The 23,696-nt window shown below is 50.0% G+C and overlaps 1 protein-coding gene across 1 annotated transcript in view; it reads right to left on the bottom strand.

Moving 5' to 3' along the window:
- Positions 1-21,986, bottom strand: part of LOC119974515 (NT-3 growth factor receptor-like) — a 917,203-nt gene extending 895,217 nt beyond the window's left edge. The window contains exon 1 of the mRNA XM_038813455.1: positions 21,356-21,986. Coding sequence (XP_038669383.1) covers positions 21,356-21,558 — 203 coding nt within the window. The 5' untranslated portion in view covers positions 21,559-21,986. The remainder of the gene's footprint in view (positions 1-21,355) is intronic.
- Between the last annotated feature and the right edge of the window lie 1,710 nt (positions 21,987-23,696).

Raw genomic sequence — 23,696 nt, 5'->3', positions numbered from 1 at the left:
ATTCATTTATTTTGCTATCTGAAAAATGTAAATTCAATTTGAAGTGTCTTTAAGTTCTTGGCCAGCTGTGTGCAAATACTTCAATGTGATTGGCTGCTTATCTGCTCACTGACTCCATCCCATTCTACCAGTTCCTTCGCCTCCGTCGCATCTGTTCCGATGATGCCACTTTCCAAAACAGTACTGCTGACATGTCTTTATCCTTCCTTAATTGTGGTTTCTCGCCCACTGTGGTTGACAGGGCTCTCAAACGTGTCCGACCCATCTCTTGCACCTCTGTTTTCCCCCCTTGCCATTCCTCCAGAACCAGGAAAAGCTCCACCTTGTCTTCACTTTTCACCCCATCAGCCTCCGCGAGTTCTGTCAACTCCAGCATGATGACACCATTAAAACACATCTTCCCCTCACCACCACCCCCCCCACCCCCCCACCTCCCCAAACATTTGCAGAAGGTGCAACACCTGCCCCTTTATATCCTCCCTGCTCACCATCCCAGGCCTAAATACTCGTTTCAAGTCAGACAGCGCTTCACATGCACCTCCTTTGATCTGGTATATTGCATTTGCTGCTCCTGATGCGGCCTACTCTACAGTGAGCTTTGACAAAGGGTCATCTGGACTTGAAACATGAACTCTTTTCTCTCCCTACAGATGCTGCCAGACCTGCTGAGATTTTCCATCATTTTCTCTCTGCGGTCTACTCTACATTGGAGAGACTAAATACAGACTGGGTGACCGCTATGCAGAACTCCTTTGAACCTTCCTCGAGCAGGACTCAGACCTTCCTGATGCTGCCATTTCAACTCACCATCCTGCTCCCACGTCCACATTCCCTTTTCTTCCATGTACTGAATGATCTGTTGAGCTGCTTGCAGAAAAATACTTTTCACTGTACCTCGGTACACGTGACAATAAACAAATCCAATCCAATCCAATCCAATCTTCCGATGAGGTACACTACAGCCTTCCGGACTTAACAATGAATTCAACAACGTCAGACTGTGCGCTCTCTCCTCCACCTTCACCCCATTTTTATTTCTATCAATTTATTTTCATTTCTTTCATCAATCTGTTTTTCCTTCACCATTGTCCTCCCACCCTCCATCCCAATTGGATCATCTGTTCCCCTTTGACACACTGCTCACCTTTGTTCTGATGTGGAGATGCCGGTGTTGGACTGGGGTGAGCCTTACAACACCAGGTTAAAGTCCAACATGTTTGTTTCAAACACTAGCTTTCGGAGCACTGCTCCTTCCTCAGGTGAATGAAGAGGTATGTTCCAGAAACATATATATAGACAAATTCAAAGATGCCAGACAATGCTTAGAATGTGAGCATTTGCAGGTAATTGAATCTTTACAGATCCAGAGATAGGGGCAACCCCAGGTTAAAGAGGTGTGAATTGTCTCAAGCCAGGACAGTTGGTAGGATTTCACAAGCCAAGGGCAGATGGTGGGGGATGAATGTAATGCAACATGAATCCCAGGTCCCGGTTGAGGCCGGATTCATGTGTGCGGAACTTGGCTATAAGTTTCTGCTCAGCGATTCTGCGTTGACCAAGGTGACCATGACCCAGTAACCCCACCTAACCTTTTTGGACACTAAGGGGCAATTTATCATGGCCAATCCGCCTAACCTGCACATCTTTGGACTGTGGGAGAAAACCGGAGCACCCGGAGGAAACCCACGCAGACACGGGGAGAATGTGCAGACTCCACACAGACAGTTACCCAGCAGGGAATCGAATCTGGGACCCGAGCACTGTGAAGCCACAGTGCTAACCACTGTGCTACCATGCTGCCCAGCTGAGGCCAGAAGAGACATGAGTGACCTTAACGCCTCACAAGACACCAGCATGTCGAGACATTCCTAGCAACACCTTCCTATGTTTGGTTACGCATCAGATGGTATGCAAGTGCCAGACAGGCCAGCTGATTCATTCTTGCAGCAGGTTCTACTGGAGAACCAACTAGCAGGAGGCAAAGCCAATATCCATCCCAATAAGCTCCTTTTGATACAGTGACCTCACACATTTCCACCGCAGAAATAGAATAAAGATGAAGCACCAAGTTGAAGTTGCGTTTCACGCTGTGTTCAAAGTGAAGAATTAGAACGGACATGCATTGATTGCAATGAATTGACTACTTCTGCTGATGGTGTTCTAGTATCGATTTAGAATGGAGCTTCATTGGGTGTTATCAATGGGAGCTTTGTGAGTTGTTTAACAAAGGGATACAGTAGGTGATATTTCTACAGAGGATACAGAATATATAAACAGGAGTCTGAATGGATTGGTCACATTTCCAAACAAAGCTATTTCACAGCCAGCAATGGGTTCCCAATTGAAGCCTGCCAGGTTGCCACTGCTCCTCTTGCTGATACCCTTACTGTGCCTGTGGGATAATCCTTCTGTTGCTTCCATTGCAAAGGCTGTGCAGCCGAAAGCAACAATCCTTAAAATCATTGTGGGTGCATGGCAGGACACCCCAGACCTGTCAAGGCACCGAGAGGACTGCTTCAACATGCCAGTTCTGACTTCTCTACAGTAGTAGGTTCAAAACCATTAACACTCCTGCCTCCAGCTTGGCACAGGATTGTTCACATATGGGTCATGACAACAGAGGGTGGCCATGATCATCCTTCAGCCTCTTCACACGCATGTTTGTGGATCAGGCAACAGTGGAATAGTGAACTGCCCAAACAAAGTATTTTAACAACCTGAGAACTGCTCATAATCAGAAATGAGCTACACAATAGGGCAGGAGTGTCTCTTCCTACTCAGAGGGACAGGAGTGACCCTTCCTATTCACAGAGGCCCAGGAATGACCCTTCCTATTCACAGAGAGACAGGAGGGTCTCTTCCTATTCACAGAGGGACAGGAGTGGTCCTTCCAATTCACAGAGGGACAGGAGTGTCACTTCCTATTCACAGAGACAGGTGTGACCCTTCCTATTCACACAGGGACCGGAGTGTCACTTCCTATTCACAGAGGGACAGGAGTGGTCCTTCCAATTCACAGAGAGACAGGAGTGGTCCTTCCAATTCACAGAGAGACAGGGGTGACCCTTCCTATTCACAGAGAGACAGGAGTGTCTCTTTCTATTCACAGAGAGACAGGAGTGTATTTTCCTATTCACAGAGAGACAGGAGTGTCACTTCCTATTCAGAGGGACAGGAGTGACCCTTCCTATTCACAGAGGGACAGGAGTGGTCCTTCCAATTCACAGAGAGACAGAGTGACCCTTCCAATTCACAGAGAGACAGGAGTGACCCTTCCTATTCACAGAGAGACAGGAGTGTCTCTTTCTATTCACAGAGAGACAGGAGTGTATTTTCCTATTCACAGAGAGACAGGAGTGTCACTTCCTATTCAGAGGGACAGGAGTGACCCTTCCTATTCACAGAGGGACAGGAGTGACCCTTCCTATTCACAGAGGGACAGGAGTGTCTCTTCCTGTCCACAGAGAGACAGGAGTGTCAATTCCTATTCACAGAGAGACAGGAGTATCCCTTCAAATTCACAGAGAGACAGGAGTGTCTCTTCCTAGTCACAGAGCCAGGAGTGTCACTTCCTCTTCACAGAGGGACAGGAGTGTCTCTTCCTATTCACAGAGAGACAGGAGTGACCCTTCCTGTTCACAGAGAGACAGGAGTGTCCCATCCTATTCACAGAGAGACAGGAGTGTCACTTCCTATTCACAGAGGGACAGGAGTGTCACTTCCTATTCACAGAGAGACAGGAGTGTCCCTTCCTATTCACAGAGAGACAGGAGTGATCCTTCCTATTCACAGAGAGACAGGAGTGACCCTTCCTATTCACAGAGAGACAGGAGTGTCTCTTTCTATTCACAGAGAGACAGGAGTGTATTTTCCTATTCACAGAGGGACAAGAGTGTCCCTTCCTGTCCACAGAGAGACAGGAGTGTCAACTCCTATTCACAGAGAGACAGGAGTGTCCCTTCAAATTCACAGAGAGACAGGAGTGTCTCTTCCTATTCACAGAGCCAGGAGTGTCACTTCCTATTCACAGAGAGACAGGAGTGACCCTTCAAATTCACAGAGAGACAGGAGTGTCTCTTCCTATTCACAGAGAGAGAGGAGTGTCACTTCCTATTCACAGAGAGACAGGAGTGACCCTTCCTATTCACAGAGAGACAGGAGTGTCCCTTCCTATTCACAGAGAGACAGGAGTGACCCTTCCTATTCACAGAGGGACAGGAGTGTCTCTTCCTATGCACAGAGGGACAAGAGTGTCCCTTCCTGTCCACAGAGAGACAGGAGTGTCAACTCCTATTCACAGAGAGACAGGAGTGTCCCTTCAAATTCACAGAGAGACAGGAGTGTCTCTTCCTATTCACAGAGAGACAGGAGTGACCCTTCCTATTCACAGAGCCAGGAGTGTCTCTTCCTATTCACAGAGAGACAGGAGTGACCCTTCCTGTTCACAGAGAGACAGGAGTGACCCTTCCTATTCACAGAGAGACAGGAGTGACCCTTCCTATTCACAGAGACACAGGAGTGTCCCTTCCTATTCACAGAGAGACAGGAGTGTCACTTCCTATTCACAGAGGGACAGGAGTGATCCTTCCTATTCACAGAGACACAGGAGTGTCCCTTCCTATTCACAGAGAGACAGGAGTGTCACTTCCTATTCACAGAGAGACAGGAGTGACCCTTCCAATTCACAGAGACAGGAGTGTCTCTTCCTATTCACAGAGAGACAGGAGTGTCAACTCCTATTCACAGAGAGACAGGAGTGTCACTTCCTATTCACAGAGGGACAGGAGTGTCACTTCCTATTCACAGAGAGACAGGAGTGTCACTTCCTATTCACAGAGGGACAGGCGTGACCCTTCCTATTCACAGAGAGACAGGAGTGACCCTTCCTATTCGCAGAGAGACAGGGGTGTCTCTTCTTATACACAGCGGGACAGGAGTGACCCTTCCTATTCACAGAGACACAGGAGTGTCTCTTCCTATTCACAGATAGACAGGAGTGACCCTTCCTATTCACAGAGAGACAGGAGTGTCTCTTCCTATTCACAGAGGGACAGGAGTGACCCTTCCTATTCACAGAGGGACAGGAGTGACCGTTCGTATTCACAGAGACACAGGAGTGTCACTTCCTATTCACAGAGAGACAGGAGTGACCCTTTCTATTCACAGAGAGACAGGAGTGTCTCTTCCTATTCACAGAGAGACAGGAGTGACCCTTCCATTTCACAGAGACAGGAGTGTCTCTTCCTATTCACAGAGAGGCAGGAGTGACCCTTCCAATTCACAGAGAGACAGGAGTGTCACTTCCTATTCACAGAGAGACAGGAGTGACCCTTCCTATTCACAGAGAGACAGGAGTGTCACTTCCTATTCACAGAGAGACAGGAGTGACCCTTCCTATTCACAGAGAGACAGGAGTGACCCTTCCTATTCACAGAGAGACAGGAGTGTCTCTTCCTATTCACAGAGAGACAGGAGTGTCTCTTCCTATTCACAGAGAGACAGGAGTGACCCTTTCTATTCACAGAGACAGGAGTGACCCTTCCTATTCACAGAGAGACAGGAGTGACCCTTCCTATTCACAGAGAGACAGGAGTGTCACCTCATATTCAAGAGAGACATGAGTGTCCCTTCCTATTCACAGAGAGACAGGAGTGTCAACTCCTATTCACAGAGAGACAGGAGTGTCACTTCCTATTCACGGAGAGACAGGAGTGTCTCTTCCTATTCATTGAGGTAGTGGTGTTACATAATGGATATTGATGCAATTACATCGACATCACAAACGTGTTGGACAACTCTGCTAATCTCTACATTTTCACTCTCATGGTTGCCCTTTAGGAGATAGAAGAAAGAACCAATTTGCACCGATATATTGCCATTCATGACTTCAGAATGCCCCCAAATGATTTTACAGCCAATGGGTAATAGTGTGTAGTGACGATTGTTATGTCGAAAACACGGGAGCAATATTCACAAACAGCAATGTCCCATTACCAGCAATGAGATGAATGGCTAGGTAATCTGTTTAGGAGTGTAGGTTCCCCTGGACACAGAGGAGAGAACGACTTTCTGGTTTGGACAGGACGCTCCAATGGGTTCATTTACGTCGTGCTCATTGGGCAGAGGAGGCCTCAGCTAATCATCTCGTCAGAAAGAATTCATAAATCATGCAGTGGTTGAGATTTGTTTCACACGTCTGTTCACTATTGCTTGACGGATATCCGTGATGTCCCCGGTGGAAACAGCTTCACAGCACAGACAAGTTAAGTGGCTTTCACAGCGGCTTGCTGGCAATACAGTGCCGGCGGTGGAGTTAGGATCCAGGTCTGCTTGCTGTATAAAATCCACTGTAGCTTTCCTGGTGAAGCACAGCCTCTAAAACCCCTGGAGAAGTGATGGCCTGCAATCCCCGGAGCACCTCTGCTGTGGCCTGATCTCCTGACCTCCATTTTCCAAAGAGATTGTAGGGACATTCCCAGTGGAAAACTATGGCACTGTAGTGCAGGGGTAAAATAAATACTCCCCCCCCCCGCCCCTCCTCCTCCACATGGCTGATCTGCACCTTAACCCCCAGTTGGACAGTTGGACAGGGGGGGCTTCTTGAAAGAACTCAGTGACAGAAAAAGGAGACAAATCTCATTTGTGTCAGTTTCAGTCCCAGATCTACTCTGAATGATGAAACTATTACCACTGTGGTGCAAATATTGCACATCAACATCAGCATACGAGGATAGATCGGGGTCCGGAATGATAATTGTCCCCATGGAAACTGACTGTGGAAACCCACCCTCTCCGCCAAAAGAAACTGGTGAAAAATGTGCTAATTTAACGTGTGCATCTGCCAGAGAGAAAAAGAAACAAACAGGTTTCAAGCAACTAAGGACTTGCTCTCTGCTCCATTACCTCAACAAGAGTTCAACAGAATTCTTATTGAGATGTACTGACTTTCTACATGACATTCGCAAATGGCTACAGGTTTAAAAATCCTTGGAGTCTGTCCAAAACATTGGAACATCTGCTGCAGACTGAACCACCAACCCATCTCCGGCTCAACCTGAAATTTTGCAAGTAATTAAAAGTCCCCAAGTCCCCTGACCAGAACACCGAACAACTGAACAATCAATCGTGAAATTCCAGGGAATAGCCAACACTAGAAAGAAAAAACAACCCCTGTTCTCCCCCTCCCCCACCCCCGTTCTCCCCAACTCCACCCCCGTTCTCCCTTTCCCCCACCCCCTGTTCTCCCCTTCCCCCACCCCCTGTTCTCCCCAACCCCACCCCCTGTTCTCCCCAACCCCCACCCCCTGTTCTCCCCTTCCCCCACCCCCTGTTCTCCCCAACCCCACCCCCTGTTCTCCCCTCCCCCACCCTCTGTTCTCCCCTTCCCCCACCCCCTGTTCTCCCCTTCCCCCACCTCCTGTTCTCCCCAACTCCACCCCTGTTCTCCCCAACCCCACCCCCTGTTCTCCCCAACCCTACCCCCTGTTCTCCGCTTCCCCCACCCCCTGTTCTCCCTAACCCCATCCACTGTTCTCCCCTTCCCCCACCCCCTGTTCTCCCCAACCCCCCCCGTTCTCCCCTTCCCCACCCCCTGTTCTCCCCTTCCCCCACCCCCTGTTCTCCCCAACTCCACCCCCTGTTCTCCCCAACCCCACCCCCTGCTCTCCCCAACTCCACACCCTGTTCTCCCCAACTCCACCTCCTGTTCTCCCCTTCCCCCACACCCTGTTCTCCCCTTCCCCCACCCCCTGTTCTCCCCATCTCCACCCCCTGTTCTCCCCTTCCCCCACCCCCTGTTCTCCCCAACCCAACCCCTGTTCTCCCTTTCCCCCACCCCCTGTTCTCCCCAACTCCACCCCCTGTTCTCCCCTTCCCCCACCCTCTGTTCTCCCCAACTCCACCCTGTTCTCCCCAACCCCATCCCCTGTTCTCCCCAACTCCACCCCTGTTCTCCCTTTCCCCACCCCCTGTTCTCCCCAACTACACCCCCTGTTCTCCCCTTCCCCACCCTCTGTTCTCCCCAACTCCACCCTGTTCTCCCCAACCCCACCCCTGTTCTCCCCAACTCCACCCCCTGTTCTCCCCTTCCCCACCCCCTGTTCTCCCCTTCCCCCACCCCATGTTCTCCCCTTCCCCCACCCCCTGTTCTCCCTTTCCCCCACCCCTGTTCTCCCCAACCCCACCCCCTGCTCTCCCCAACTCCACCCTCTGTTCTCCCCAACCCCAACCCCTCCTCTCCCCTGCCACAACCCCTATTCTACCTGGTGCCCCAATCCCTTTTCATCCCCCTGTCCCAATCCTTCTATCCCCCCCAGCAACCCCTTTTCTAACCCCACACCAATCCCTCTTCTACCCCTTGCCCCAACTCCCCTTCTGCCCCCTGCCTCAACCATTCTATCCCCCACAGCAACCCCTCTTCTTCCCCCCCTTTCCTAACCCCTCTTCTCCCCTGCACCAACATCTCTTCCCCCATACCAACCCCATCTCTCCCCACCCCCAACCCTTCTTCTCCCCCACCCACAAACCCTCTTCTCCCCCGCTCCAACCCCTATTCTCCCCCACTCACAACCCCTCTTCTCCCCCGCTCCAACCCCTATTCTCCCCCACTCACAACCCCTCTTCCCCCCCAGCCCCTCTTCTACCCCTAGCCCCAATCCCTCTTCCTCCCCATCCCCAACCCCTCTTCTACCCCCAACCCCTCTTCTATCCCCAACCCCTCTTCTCCCCACCCCAACCCCTCTTCTCCCAGCCCTCCACTCAAAAAGGAAGTAAAATTGAGTGGAAACGAGTCAGGAAAATTTGAAGCCAACTGGAACAGGCCACCACAATGGATGCAGATACTGTTGGAATCAATCATCAGGCAGCAGATTAAACATATCACCAATAACAACTTATTTATATAGTGCCTTTAGTGTCATAAAATGTCCCAAGGTGCTTATAGGAGCATTATAACGCAAAATATGACATCAAACCAGACAAGGATATATCAGCTCAGATGACTAAAAACTTGGTTAGAGAGTTGGATTTTTAGAGTATCTTCAAACTGGTAAAATCAAACAAAGATGTGTCAGGAGAGATTTCCAGAGCTTGAGGCCTCAGCAGCTGAAGACACGATCGCCAATGGTGGAGCAATTACAATCAGGGATACTCAAGCAGCCAGAATTAGATATGTCAGAGGATTTTAGGACTGGAGGAAATTACGGAGATGGAGAGGGACGAAGCCAAGGAGGGATGTGAAAAAATGGCTGAAAATTTTAAAATCAACATGTTCCTTGATCAGAAACCAGTTTAGGTTAGAGAGCACAGGGGAACTGGGTTTTTTGCATTTTAGACATGGGGAGCAGAGTTTTGGATGTTCAATAAGGGTTACATGTGGGAGCGCGCCTGCACAGGAAACATGTACCAGGCAAAAATAGCGTGCCACCGAGCACAGTGACCATGATTTAGTTAACTTGCAAGTGGTAGCCTTTTCAGTCAGCATGTAGCGTGGCACGTTAGCACAGTGGATGGCACAGTTGCTTCAGGGTCCCAGGTTCGTTTCCCGGCTTGGGTCACATACGAACATAAGAACTAGGAGCAGGAGTAGGCCATCTGGCCCCTCGAGCCTGCTCTGCCTTTCAATTAGATTGTGGCTGAACTTTTGTGGACTCCACTTTCCGGCCCAAACACCATAACCCTTAATCCCTTTATTCTTCAAAAAACGATCCATCTTTATCGTAAAAACATTTAATGAAGGAGCCTCTTCTGCTTCACTGGGCAAGGAATTCCATAGATTCACAACCCTTCCGTCCTAAATCTACTTCCCCTGATTTTGAGGCTATTTTGGGGCTATTTTGCCCCCTAGTTCTGCTGTCTGTGCGGAGTCTGCATGTTCTCCCCGCGTCTGCGTGGGTTTCCTCCGGGCGCTCCGGATTCCTCACACAGTCCAAAGAGCTGCAGGTTAGGTGGATTGGCCATGCTAAATTGCCCTCAGTGTCCAAAAATGATTAGGTGGGGTTACTGCATTACGGGGATAGGGTGGAGGTGTGGGTTTAGGTAGGGTGCTCTTTCCAAGGGCTGGTGCAGATTCAATGGGCCAAATAGCCTCCTTCTGCACAGTAGATTATATGATTCTATGATAATGCCATTATTTTCAGAGAGTCACAGTCAGTGCACATAAAGTAATGCCCCAGTGGCGTAGTTGAAATGCCAATACCCTATTTAAGCCACGAGGGTAAGGGACCCATCTGCTCAATAAAAACCCTGTTTTATCATAGCAATGACTGGTAATCCCGATAGCTGTTCACATGTTCCTGCAGATTTTCTGCCGAATGTTAAGAAGTTTGTACAGTTGACATTTATTCAATGGCTGTTTGACTGAAACAGTTTGATTAAATGGGTCCCAATAAGCACAAATGATTGAGTTCAATGCTCATTACTGAGCTTCATCTGAAGTCCAAGAGTTCATGTAACAGCAGACCTGATCTATCCAAGAATAAATGCATCTGTATAAACAGTAATTAAATTGCCTTCAGGTCAGCTTGGTAGTTTATGTACCCTGTCACGAAAATGTATAAAAGATCATGTGTCTACAGAACTCCATTCAAATTGCTTCCATATCATGGCCCTATATCACTGCTATGATATCAGAGCAACCTGGGGACAATATAATTATCTATTAGAGAGATTCTGCCTAGTACATCTTGTAGTTTCTTTCTCCAGCCTCTAGACTATATCCTCTGTCACAATTGCAACCATTCTTGTCCGTTGCAGCTTCATCAATATTAACGATGTGGAGATGCCGGCGTTGGACTGGAGTGAGCACAGTACGAAGTCTTACACCAGGTTAAAGTCCAACAGGTTTGTTTCAAACACTAGCTTTCGGAGCACTGCTCCTTCCTCAGATGTATGAAGAGGTATGACACCTCTTCATTCACCTGAGGAAGGAGCAGTGCTCCGAAAGCTAGTGTTTGAAACAAACCTGTTGGACTTTAACCTGGTGTTGTAAGACTTCTTACTGTCATCAATATTAATGCATTTTGTGCTTCTCTGAATTTATATTTTTCCTCCTTAGTTCCAAATATTCGGTCCTGCACAGTCATCCTCCTTATTGCAAGGTTCATCGCTCTGTCACTTGTTATAACTTGGTTTGCCAGCAACCCTTTAGGGATCCTTGACTTTCTAGCCTTCCTTTCTATAATGAATACATAGAACATAGGCAAAGAACATCGAAAAGTACAGGCCCTTCGGCCCACAATGTTGTGCTGACCATTTATCCTAATCTTAGATCAACCTAACCTACACCCCTTCAATTTACTGCTGTACATGTGCCTGTCCAAGAGTTGTTTAAATGTCCCTAATGACTCTGACTCCACCACCTCTGCTGACAGTGCATTCCACACACCCACCGCTCTCTGTGTAAAGAACCTACCTCTGACATCTCCTCTATACCTTCCTCCAATCACCTTAAAATTTATCCATGCCTCTCATCACCTTGTACACCTCTATCAAGTCACCTCTCTTCCTTCTTCACTCCAGTCAGAAAAGCCCAACCCAAGATTAGTGTTAATTTATCAATATTTCTTGATTTGTCTCATATTTTCACCAGAGTCCTGCAATGATCTTCCATGGTCAATAACCATTTTAAAAATCAATTTTTAAAAACATATTTGTGGAATGTGGGCTGTGTCGCAAAGTCAAATTTATTGTCTGTCTTTCAACATCATTGGGCCTACTTCTATGAACCACGCTTTGGTAAAATGGTGTTTTTTTTCCCGAAAACATACTTTATTCATACATTTCAAATTGGACATTACGGAAAGTGCAATAATGTTCAACTTTTCTCCGCAGAGCATGTTGCATTTGAGATACCTCAATACATTTGAAATGCATGTGATACTATATACATAAATGTCAGACATACAACCCATGGGATTCCACAATGTTACCAGCCCCTGGGTGACCTATGGCTGAAAGGCATTCTCTTCACCGATGGCCTTTCCTCACTTTGCCTTTGCATTGACTGCCCCAAGCTTTAGTGCGTCCTGTAGTATGTAGTCATGGACCTTGGAATGATTCAGTTGCATCACTTGGCCATGGACAGCTCTTTGCACTGGTACCATGGTATTAGATTACAGGATTTTGATCTGCTGACAATGAAAGAAAGTCAGCATGTGTCCAAGTCAGGATGCTCTTCCAGCTGGAAGGGAGACTTGCTGCTGAGAGTGCTCTGCTGATTTTGTTGCTCTGGTTCATTTTGGTCATTTAGTTCATGGAGAGAGGGAAACATGGTTGAAGCAAGCTTGACAAATTTCTGCAACAGATCCTATAGATAGTGCATACCACAGTCACAGTGATGGAGGAGTAGGATATTGAGTTCCCTAAACCAATAATGACTGAATAGTTTATTCCATTTTAGGATAAGAAATAAAATTGCAATCAGGAAACATTTTGATCTATTACAGCAAAAAAAGGTAAATTCCACCAAGATTCCTCCTACAGAATTTCACGCAAGTCGGAAACCTGAGCTATCTGGCAAATTTCTTTTAAATCAAATTATTCTTCGGTTACTCCCTGTTAAATGGGGCGAGTGTGGGGAACTTTATTTTAAAAGGAGAAACATTGGGAAGTGAGGACTGGAACTAAAGAGTGAGGTAACAGATTGAGTATTAGAGCAGCGGTGATACAATTAGATCACACTTGACTTTGGTCAGAAAGTTACTTTTAGATAAGGAATGCTTGACTGCTGTGCCAGATATCATGAAGTGAAATGAAAATCGCTTATTGTCAAAAGTAGGCTTCATATGAAGTTACTGTGAAAAGCCTCTAGTCGCCACATTCCGGTGCCTGCTCGGGGAGGCTGGTACGGGAATTAAACCGTGTTGCTGGCCTGCCTTGGTCTGCTTTAAAAGCCAGTGATTTATCCCGGTGTGCTAAACCCGCCCCATTTCCCTCAAAACCTCATTCCCTCAAAATCAATTATTTTCTCTCAGTATATGAACCAGAATACATAGTAATTACATTGTGAACAGTACTGCTCATCAGCTGAAACTTTCATGTGGCATACATTCCAAGATATTACGTTGACTTTGGCTTGTTAAACACACATTTGAATTTATGTGTGGCTGACTTGAGACTATGAAAGCACCCTATATAACATACTCTCTGTTTGACAATGCAACAGTCTATAACACTCTATAATACATAGTACCCTTTATGACTTGGACATGTGCCACCATTCCTTCATCATCACCAAGTCAAAATCCTGGAATTCCTGACCTGATACCATCAACATAATGAACTGTCGAGCAACATCCTTGACTGTTAGCACAATAGAATACTTGATGGAATCCCATACAAGATAGTATTCATTACGGCCTCAGTAATTAATGAACATTCTGTAAAAACACATACAACACTTAGAACATATTTTTAACACACTTTCCCAATGCAGAAATATTGTGAGGAATATTTGGATTTCCTATTAATACCAGAGCACAAGCTAAATAAGGTTTACTCCATTTAGCTCAGGCAGCTTAGAATAAATAGCTTCACAATCAGAAATAAAATCCTGGAAAGAGTAACTTAGCTTCACAGGGTGAGGGAGCTGATTAGTATTATTAATGACTCAGGATGCTGGATGACTGCTGGACAATGGGGAGTGACTGGAGTTTCAAGTAAACCTCTCAGGTTGGGAGCACTGGGTGATTTTTGTCTTCACAGCCCAGCCACACAGGGATGGGAGAAACATGATGTGGATCAATAGTGCCTCAATTAAGTTAATTTAACTCAACACAAAAAAGTGTTTCAATCTTGGGGTTCTCCTCGGCCTTGTGGCTCAGTAACATTCAAGCAGCCCATATGTGTTCAGCCAGCTATCAGGACAGTCCACTCACAACCTCAATGAAATATTTTCCTGCCGCAATGTATTAATAGTCAGGGAGGGGAAGCTGTTTTAAAAAGATACAACAGGGACAGATGAAGACCTCCCTCATCCATTCAGTTAAGAAACAAGCCTTGATCTGGTGTTGAGGTCACACGCCCCTCCATCTGTACTAGTCAATCAGCTTGTTGGCACATGTTTAGGTGCACAAAGAATATGAATACATCAAATATTTAGACAGCACTTATAGCATGTAATAGGATGAAATGAGAGGCACAGGACTAATTTGTGCCACAAACACACACACACTCAGCCATGATGGTTCCTGGACATGGTACTCAACCCAAACGCAAAACCAATTTTAGGTCAACACTAGCTCATTAGAGGTGTACTCATAGTGCTCCAACATCAATTAGATATTTGTTTTCAAAAACATGCGGCCAAAGATGACAGGTGCCCCCAGACTGAGGACCTCGTGTCTTCAGGGAAAGTCATTTTAGAATCAGGAGCAGAGCATTAAAAATGCCTTTGAATGTTGTTATATTTGGGCTTTCTCAAGCCCATTAGGTGGGGAAATGTTTGCCTTAATTTTGAGCTTTATATACATTAAGCTGGATCAATATGAGCACGGGCAGTCCTATCTACATGCTAATCCTAGCAAGGTGTGTTGGAAAGCCAGGGCCCCACAATCTTTTTGAATGTTTAACAGTGTCAATTAGATGTGTGTCAGCTGCACTTGTGAACGGTTTTAAAATGGTTATAGACGGGGAACCTTCGTACGGACAACTCGGTTGTGTTTTCCAGAGGCAATCCCCTCAACCACAGGACTCTGCCACTTGGCACGCCTGTGCTAGATACAAGAGTTACATTTATAAATATAGACCCAATAACTGCAGACAGTTACTGTGAGCAATGGGCCAATTCCCTCATACACAGCATGGATTTTCTAGTTAAGTTGAGACAGATTGCCCTCAACACACAGGAACCATTTCCGAGCATTCTCCTGCAATTGGAATGGTACAACCTTTGTAAAGAGCTTTAAACCGGTAGCACTTGCTAAGGGCCCCGAAGCTTCACAACCAGATTTGGTGGGAAAGATCAGCAAGTCTTAATTTCTATTTTCTGAGCAAGCATTTAAAAAACAAAGCAGGAAAATATTCCCACTTGGGCCGGAGAAACGTCAATCTTAATAAGACACCGCTTTCAGAGTCCACGTTTAAAACGTTAGCACCATCATTCAGTGCTGAATTATAGGACATTTCCAATGTTTCCAGAATAGTTATGAATGCACGTTATACTTTTAGAAATTAAACACTGCTTCGGAGCGCTCCTTGTTAGACCCGACATCAATTCAATTAAAAAAAAATATTTTGTCACAATTATGAAGGTGCAATTTAGCATTTTTTTTTTTTTGCGAGCTCCAGTCAGTTTTGAAAGATGACAAAGTTGTTTTGAAATGTTTCCCTAGGATGGCTTTAGTGCAGCAGGAGCCAGCGTGTGTACAGTCCCCTGGAGATTCGACTAAATGTGTTGGCCAGCTGAAGATTCAGTCTTCAGCACACTCTGCATCTGTGGGTTTATTGACCAGTTTAGGATCCCACTAACCTTCAATGGTTGAGTCGTTTTAATTTACAAATGCTAACAGTTGCAGAGTACAGCCAGTGCAATATCGGGCTGTTAATTTAATTTAGCTTCCCATAGATCGCCATTAAGTAACTTATTTTCCTTGCACAGCACATCAATTGTTCACAGCACAACTGGGTGTAATAATATGATAGCCAAGGCCACGAGATGATTTTATACGGACTCCTGGTCATTTGTATGCACCGCAGTTAAAATAAGTGAACAACAAAGATGTTCAACTGGTATTCTGCAATGCATTATTCAGCAAGGTAGGAACTGAGTTCCTTACAATGCAAACCGCTGCTTGAAGACGCTCTGATTCGCCGCCTCCGTCTCTCCGCTTCACACTCTCTCATCCTGCACTCTCTCACTCTCTCCTCAAAGTCTGTCACTATCGCACCTCGGCACATCTTTCTCAACCTTTGCATCTGTGTCCTCAACAGTGTTGCCTCTCCAAGTCTCTCCCTCTCTCTCTGCTCCATGCACCCAGCCCAATCCTGTGGTCACTCCATTGCTCTCTGTCTATCCTTCTTTACAGAGGCACTGAGTCAGAATGAAGGAGTGAATGAGACAGAGAAGGTGAAAGAGGAGGTCTATACGAACATCGTCATTTTTTAATACATATATATACCTGGAAAAGATTTCACCTTCAACTATAGGAACCCACTGCCCAATGAGCGGGCACCCACACCCCATGTCTGGCCCCGATCTTCAACCCAATCCCTGATCCCAGTCCCTGATCCCAGACCCCAATCCCTGATCCCAGACCCCAGTTCCTGATCCCAGACCGCAGTCCCTGATCCTAGTCCCTGATCCCAGACCCCAATCCCTGATTCCAGACCACAGTCCCTGATCCCAGACCCCAATCCCTGATCCCAGACCACAGTCCCTGATCCCAGACCCCAGTCCCTGATCCCAGTCCCTGATCCCAGACCCCAATCCTTGATCCCAATCCTTGATCCCAGTCCCTGATCCCAGACCGCAATCCCTGATCCCAGGCCCAGATCCCAGTTCCTGATCCTAGTCCCTGATCCTCGTCCCTGATCCCAGTCCCTGATTCTAGACCCCAGTCCCTGATCCCAGTCCCTGATCCCAGACCCCAGTCCCTGATCCCAATCCCTGATCCCAATCCCCAGTCCCTGATCCCAGTCCCTGATCCCAGTCCCTGATCCCAATCCGTGATCCCTGATCCCAGTCCCTGATCCCAGTCCCTGATCACAGACCCCAGTCGCTGATCACAGATCCCAGTCCCTGATCCCTGATCCCAATCCCTGATCCCCGACCCCAATCCCAGACCCCAATCCCTGATCCCCGACCCCAATCCCAGACCCCAATCCCTGATCGCAGTCCCTGATCCCAGACCCCAGTCCCTGATCCCAGACCGCAGTCACTGATCTCAGTGCCTGATCCCAATTCCTGATCCTAGTCCCTGATCCTCGTCCCTGATCCCAGTCCCTGATCCGAGACCCCAGTCCCTGATACGAGCACCTGATCCAGTCCCCTGATCCCAGGACCGCAGTCCCTGATCCCCGAACCTGATCACAGTCACAGATCCCAGACCTCAGTCCCTGATCCCCAACCCTGAGTTCTAACCCTAGTCCCTAAAACTGTTCACTCACAGATTCCAGGCCCCCAAATGGAAGCTGGAATAACGCCCGCACTGAATACTCTCTCCCTCCCCTCCCCCTCCCCATCTCTCCCCTCCGTCCCCCTCTCTCTCCCTCTCCCTCCCTCTCTCTCCCTCCCTCTCTCTCTCCCTCCCTCTCGCTCCTCCCTCTCTCCAGCCTCCCTCTCTCTCCCTCGCCCCCTCTCTCCCTCCCCCTCTCGCTCCCCCTCCTCTCTCTCCCTACCCCACTCTCTCCATCCCACTCTCTCTCCCTTCCGCTCTCTCTCTGTTTCTCCCCTGTCTCTCCCTCACCTCTCCCTCCCTCTCTCCCCCCTCTCTCTCCCTCTTCCTCTCACCCTCTCCCTCTCTCTCCCTCCCCCTCTCTCCTCCCACCATCTCTCTACCCTCCCTCTCCCCCTCCCTCTCCCTCCCCATCTCACCCTCCCTCCCTCTCCCCCTCTCCCTCTCATTCTCTCCCTCCCTCCCTCCATCTCTCCCTGTCTCTCCCTCCCCCTCTCTCTCCCTGTCTCTTCCTCCCCTACTCTCTTCCTCCCGCTCTCTCTCCCTCATCCTCTCTCTCCTCATCCTCTCTCTCCCTCCCCCTCTCCTCCACGTCCCCCTCTCTCCCTCCCCTCTCCCTCCCCCTCTCCCTCCCTCCTCCTCCCCCTTCCTTCCCCCTCCGCCCCTCTCCGCCTGCCCCTTTCACTCCCTCCCCCTCTCTCCCTCCCGCGAGCCCCCTCCCCCTCTCCCCTCCCTCTCCCTCTCCTCTCTTTCTCCCTCCCCCTCACTCTCCCTCCCGCGAGCTCCCCCTCCCCCTCTCCCCTCCCTCTCTCCCTCTCCTCTCTTTCTCACTCCCTCCCCTCTCTCCCCTCCCCTCCCTCTTCCTTCCTCCCCCCTCTCCCCTCCTCCCCCCCCCCCCCCACGCACCTCCCTCCCTCTCCCTCCCTCATCTCCCCCGGCCCCTCCCACCCCACCCTCCCTCACCCCCTCCCACACCACCCTCCCTCACCCCCTCCCTCCCTCACCACCTCCCCCTCTCTCTCGGTCTCTCTCCCCCTCTCTCTCCCTCCCTCCCTCTTCCTCCCCCTCACTCCCTCCCTTCCCCTCTCTCCCCCTCCCTCCTGCCCCCTCTCTTCCTCCCTCCCCCTTCTCTCCCTCCCACCCCTCCCCCCTCTCCCTCCCTCCCCTCTCTCTCCCGCACCCTCTCTCCCCTCCCTCCCGCCCCCTCTCTCCCCCTCCCTCCCTCCCTCTTCCTCCCCCTCCCTCTTCCTCCCTCTCCCTCTCCCCCTCCCTCCTCCATCTCCCTCTCCCCCCACCCTCCATCTCCCTCTCCCCCCACCCTCCATCTCCCCCGGCCCCTCCCACCCCTCACCCCCTCCCTCCCTCTCCTTCTCCCCCTCTCTCGGTCTCTCCCTCCCCCTCCTTCTCCCTCCCCCTCCCTCCTCCTCTCTCCCCCTCCCACCTCCCTCCCTCCCGCGCCCTCTCCCTCTCCCTCCCCCCTCTATCCCTCCCTCCCCCTCTCTACCTACCCCACTCCCTCCCCCACTCCCTCTCTCTCCCTCCCCCTCACACTCCCCTCCCTCTCTCCTCCTCTAACTCCCTCCCCTCTCTCCCTCCCTCCCCCTCTCATCCCTCCCTCCTTCCCTCCCTCTCCCTCCCTCCCTCCCTCTCCCTCCCTCCCTCCCTCCATATCCCTCCCTTCCCCTCTCTCCCCCCGCTCTCTTCTCCCCCCTCTCTCTCTTTCCCTCCCTCTCTCTCTGTCACAAGGTCACTCTCTTCCTGAATATTTTGACTTTTCCTCTGTATGAGACGCTGACAGTTTAAAGCAAACATTGGCACGTGTCATGGAGACTGACACTCCTCAGCGACCTGCATCGCCCAATCGCCATACCAGGCTCAAAAAAAATGAAGAACTCTTTTACAAAAGATTTTCCCCAACTTGAACCTTTTCTTGCATTCACGGCACAGGGCAGCATTTAAAAAAAAGTTGATGGGCAGGAAACAAATCAAAGAGCGGAATGGACAGCATTATTTAAGGGAGAGTGTGGTTTTCTCAATCACAGAACTCTGGAATTGCTGGGACTTCCTGAAGTCCCAACAGAAATGGACTGATCCCAAATTGGTGCACAAATTATAAACTCATTCGCTCCTTCCAGCCCCCGAACCCGAATTGAAATCCAACTCCCCGGAGGCTGCTCAGTCTCTTATTAACGTGGTCGATGGGCTATTGAAGAGCGGGAGTTAAACCGGATTTCGCTGCTCCGTGTGAACAGGAGGGCAGGAGGAGGCAATTCAGCCCCTCGAAATTTGGATATGATGCGGGCTGGAGAGGGGTAGATGTTTCCACCAGCGGTCTTCTGCCTCCTCCACACACACACTCTCTAACTGCGGTTTAAAATGTTATCCTGCAGCCTCCCCTATCTGTTGGGAACTGGACCTGCGAGAAACTCGTACATCTCAGAGATTCTTGCCTCCAAGATTCGGTCCGTCTGAATGAAGCCGTCTTGAATATCAAAGGCAGTCACAACCGATGGAGCAATATTTGACTAGGGGGGGGGGGGGGTCACTGAATTGTTTCTCTCTGGCAAGGCCTAGCGAGAGAGAGGGGGTCATTTTGAAATGTTTCATTTGATCAAATATTGTGGGAAATAACATGCCCAAAAGTGGGATTAGTCTTTTAAACCCCCCCCCAAGTCTGTATAAAATTGACACCGAGCAACCTGGTGGCAAAGTGAATCTGCTCCACATCTGAGGTCAGTCCTCCTCTCACAAACTTCAAAAGGTCCCTATCCGATCTTTCCTATTTGCATTTACTTTTAAAGTGGATTCTAGCCGGCGCCGGGGTGGGGAGGGGGGGGGGGGTGACTTGGATTAGGGGTCTGAGTGAAGCTAACCCTGTCTCAACACATTCCAGCCAGCTTGTTGTCAAATGGGGGGGGGGGGGGGGGGGTGGATAATTCATTTGAGCTCTTCAAGGTGCATTCATCTCTCAGGATAGGTGATAGGGTCAATGGGGAGGGAGGGGGGTATAAACGAGAGAGAAAAGCAGCTGAGATGGAGTCATTGAGAGATATTGTCACAGAGAGAGAGAGATGCTGACCCCGACACAGACTGTGAGACAAGGTCAGAGAAAGTCAGATCTGATAGAAACTGGGGACCACACACAGGAAGAACAATAGCGAGCAGGAAGGAGAGAGGTTAGAGAGAGAGACCCCAGGAGGAGGGGAGGTCCCCAGATAGAGCTACAGGGGCAGCGAGAGTGAGACAGGATGAGACAGAACGACGCAGGTATTAATTCGATTTCACCCAGGTGGAAACGGTGGAAATAAATACAACACCCAATAGATTTGAAGCGGGTTTGAAGAACCCGCTTTGAAGAGTCCAATACTGGACCCCCCCCACCCCCCCCCCCCCATTCCCCGGCCCCCCTCCTGTTGGACGCATTCCTGGGATTAAGGGTTTGCAAACGAAACCTTGATTTCCCCAATGTGTGAAAGGCCTGTGTTACAATGCTGCCCCCCCACCCCCTCTCCACACACACACACCCCTTGGGTATCATTCCAGAATCCCAGGTAACGTCCAGTGCAGAATCCCAAATCCTGGCTGGGAACGCCAATCAGCGGGAAAGTGAATAAAGGCTAGGGGGTTATCCTGCTCCACGAGATTCGCTTCTTTGCATTCCATTCCCCTGCTGACTCATTCGCGTAATGAACTTTAAGTATCAGAATCGAGGGAATAACCTCCTGGGGTTTGATGTTTTCTCTCTCTCTCTCTCTCTCTCTGTCCTCTCGTCTTAAAATTCTCCCATCTGAGAAGTCCCAGTGAGATTTCCTTGTTTAAAAAAACACCCCGGGTTTTTAAAACCCGGTTTTAAATGTAAAATTTAAAACCAAAAACAGAGCTGCTGTGATGTGGAATTTTGACTGCACTGCGGGTGTTAGGAGTCTAATGGAAACACTCTCTCAAGTCCCACAGTGTGTGTATGTGTGTGTGTGCTAACTTATAGTCCAGCTTCTACACCCATCAATTCGCCACAGGACCGCTGGATGTTGCATGCATCGTTATGTTTTTAAATATGCGGTCAAGTGTTCAGTGCGAGCTGACTCCTTTTCTGGTCACATCCAGTCCCATCGTTCAGCCGAATGGGTCCAGTGTGTGATAAATGTCCAAGTTCTGTGTGTACTCACTGCCCAGAGAGCTTGCAAAGAACGTGCGTTGAAATTAAAACATACACTCACACACACACACACGGCAGCATTACTTACATTTCCCTGACGCTCTCCATCTCCTGCAAATCCAGGACCGGGAAGATGGTAACATTATCCGGCTGGTTGCAATAAATCTGGCTGATTTTACAGATACAGTTCCCCGGACACCCCAGCACCCAGAAACAATTCTGCAAACTGCAAGTAACCCACAGAATCCGCCAGAGAAATCCCCGGGAAGGAAAGGCAGGTCGGCAGGACATGGTCAGTCAGTGTCACACACACACACACAAAAAAATACTGTTCACACCAGCTTGTCCGAGATCCTTTATCTTCTCCTTCTTCTCAATCTCTCCTCTCTCCTCTCCCCAGCCGCTAACACGCTCCCATCGACAGGAGGAAGAGAGAGAGAGGAGGGGGGGACGAGGCAGGGAAGCAGCCGACCGCGGGGTCCCCTTCAAAACATCTTCGCATCAGCCGCTCGCTGCCTTTTTGCCACTTTCCAGACTTTGATAACCTCCCCCTGAAGGAGGGAGGGAGGGAGGGAGAGGGACCAAACACACACACAAGCCGGAGCAATGACAAGGTGAGGGGAGGAGGAGGGAAGGGGAGGAGGAGGAGGAGGGGGGGGGGGGTGAAACTGAACCAGGAAATCCCAGGGAAACTGACAAAACACCTGGGAGTGCAGGGACGATCCAGATGCAGATGCAGCCGCGGACACAGCGACCGAGTGAGACTGAGATACCGTGACGCAGGGTTGCTACGTGCTGTTGGTGAGAAAACGAGAGAGAGAGAGAGGGGGGGGGGGGGGGGGTGAGGGAAAGAAAGCAGCAGACGTGATTAGAGAGGCATGATGTAGAGCGGAGGCTGGAGGCTAGCGCGCCCCGTTCAGTTTATAGATTTCCAATTCTGTGCATCACCACTGCGAGTGGGAATATCGCCTCCCCCCCCCACCTCCTCCATCCACCTCCTCCTCTCCGGGAGATTCAGTAATGACCAGGCAACAGTCATAAGAAGGGCTTTTTGAAATCCAATTTTCAGAGATTTAACAGTTGAAAGTTACAAATTGCAGCCAGTGTATTTCAACGAAAATATGCCAGCGTTCCATCTGCAAAGAGAGAGAAGACACAGCTCGCTATCCTCTCTCGCACCACAGTGCTGGAACTCAGCCCAGGGATGTGGGATCGGGGAGGTTCGGTGCAGGAAACAAGGGGTTCATTTATGGACCGCTTTCCCTGCGCTCTGCCCATGAATAGCGAAGCCAAGGCGAAATGCACCAGCAGATGCCCAGAAATATCAGGAAGTGTGCCAGCCACTGAAGGACTGCCAGGGAACAGTGTGTGAGGCAGCGGAGGGGGGTGGGGGAAGAGAGGGGAGAGTGAGAGGAGGGAGAGAGGTGAGGTGGGAGAGGGGGGGGGGGGGGAGGAGAGGGGGCCGAGAGGAGAGTGTGGCTGAGAGAGGAGAGTGTTGGGGGAGAGTGTGGGGAGAGAGATAGAGGAGAGTGTGGGAGGAGGAGAGAGGAGAGTGTGGGAGGGGAAGAGTGTGGGGAGGGAGATAGAGGAGAGTGTGGGAGAGGGTGAGAGGGAGAGGTGGGAGGGAAGAGAGAGTGTGGGAGGGGCGAGGAGAGAGTGGGGAGGGGAAGAGTGTGGGAGGGGGAGAGAGGAGGAGTGGGAGGGGGGAGAGGAGAGTGTGGGAGGGGGAGAGGAGAGTGTGGGAGGGGCAGAGAGAGTGTGTGGGAGGGGGAGAGGAGAGTGTGGGAGGGGGAGTGGGAGAATGTGGGAGGGGGAGAGGAGAGTGTGGAGGGGGAGAGGGAGAGTGTGTGGGGGGAGAGGGGAGTGTGGGAGGGAGAGAGGAGAGTGTGGGAGAGTGTGGGAGGGGGAGAGAGGAGAGTGTGGGAGGGAGATAGAGGAGAGTGTGGGAGGGAGACAGAGGAAGTGTGGGAGGGGGAGAGGAGAGTGTGGGAGGGGGAGAGGAGAGTGTGGGGGGGGAGAGGAGAGTGTGGGAGGGGGAGTGAGGAGAATGTGGGAGGGGAGAGAGGAGAGTGTGGAGGGGGAGTGAGGAGAATGTGGGAGGGGGAGAGAGGAGAGTGTGGAGGGGGAGAGAGGAGAGTGTGGGAGGGGGAGAGGGAGAGTGTGGAAGGGGGAGAGAGGAGAGTGTGGGAGAGTGTGGGAGGGGGAGAGAGGAGAGTGTGGGAGGGAGATAGAGGAGAGTGTGGGAGGGAGACAGAGGAGAGTGTGGAGGGGGAGAGAGGAGAGTGTGGGAGGGGGAGAGAGGAGAGTGTGGGAGGGGGAGAGAGGAGAGTGTGGGAGGGGGAGTGAGGAGAATGTGGGAGGGGGAGAGAGGAGAGTGTGGGAGGGGGAGAGAGGAGAGTGTGGGAGGGGGAGAGGGGAGAGTGTGGAAG

The sequence above is a fragment of the Scyliorhinus canicula genome, chromosome 12, assembly GCF_902713615.1.
Source record: "Scyliorhinus canicula chromosome 12, sScyCan1.1, whole genome shotgun sequence".
In the NCBI taxonomy this organism is placed as follows: domain Eukaryota; kingdom Metazoa; phylum Chordata; class Chondrichthyes; order Carcharhiniformes; family Scyliorhinidae; genus Scyliorhinus; species Scyliorhinus canicula.
The sequence above is the reverse complement of the archived record's forward strand: the minus strand, read 5'-3'. Positions and strand labels throughout refer to the sequence as shown.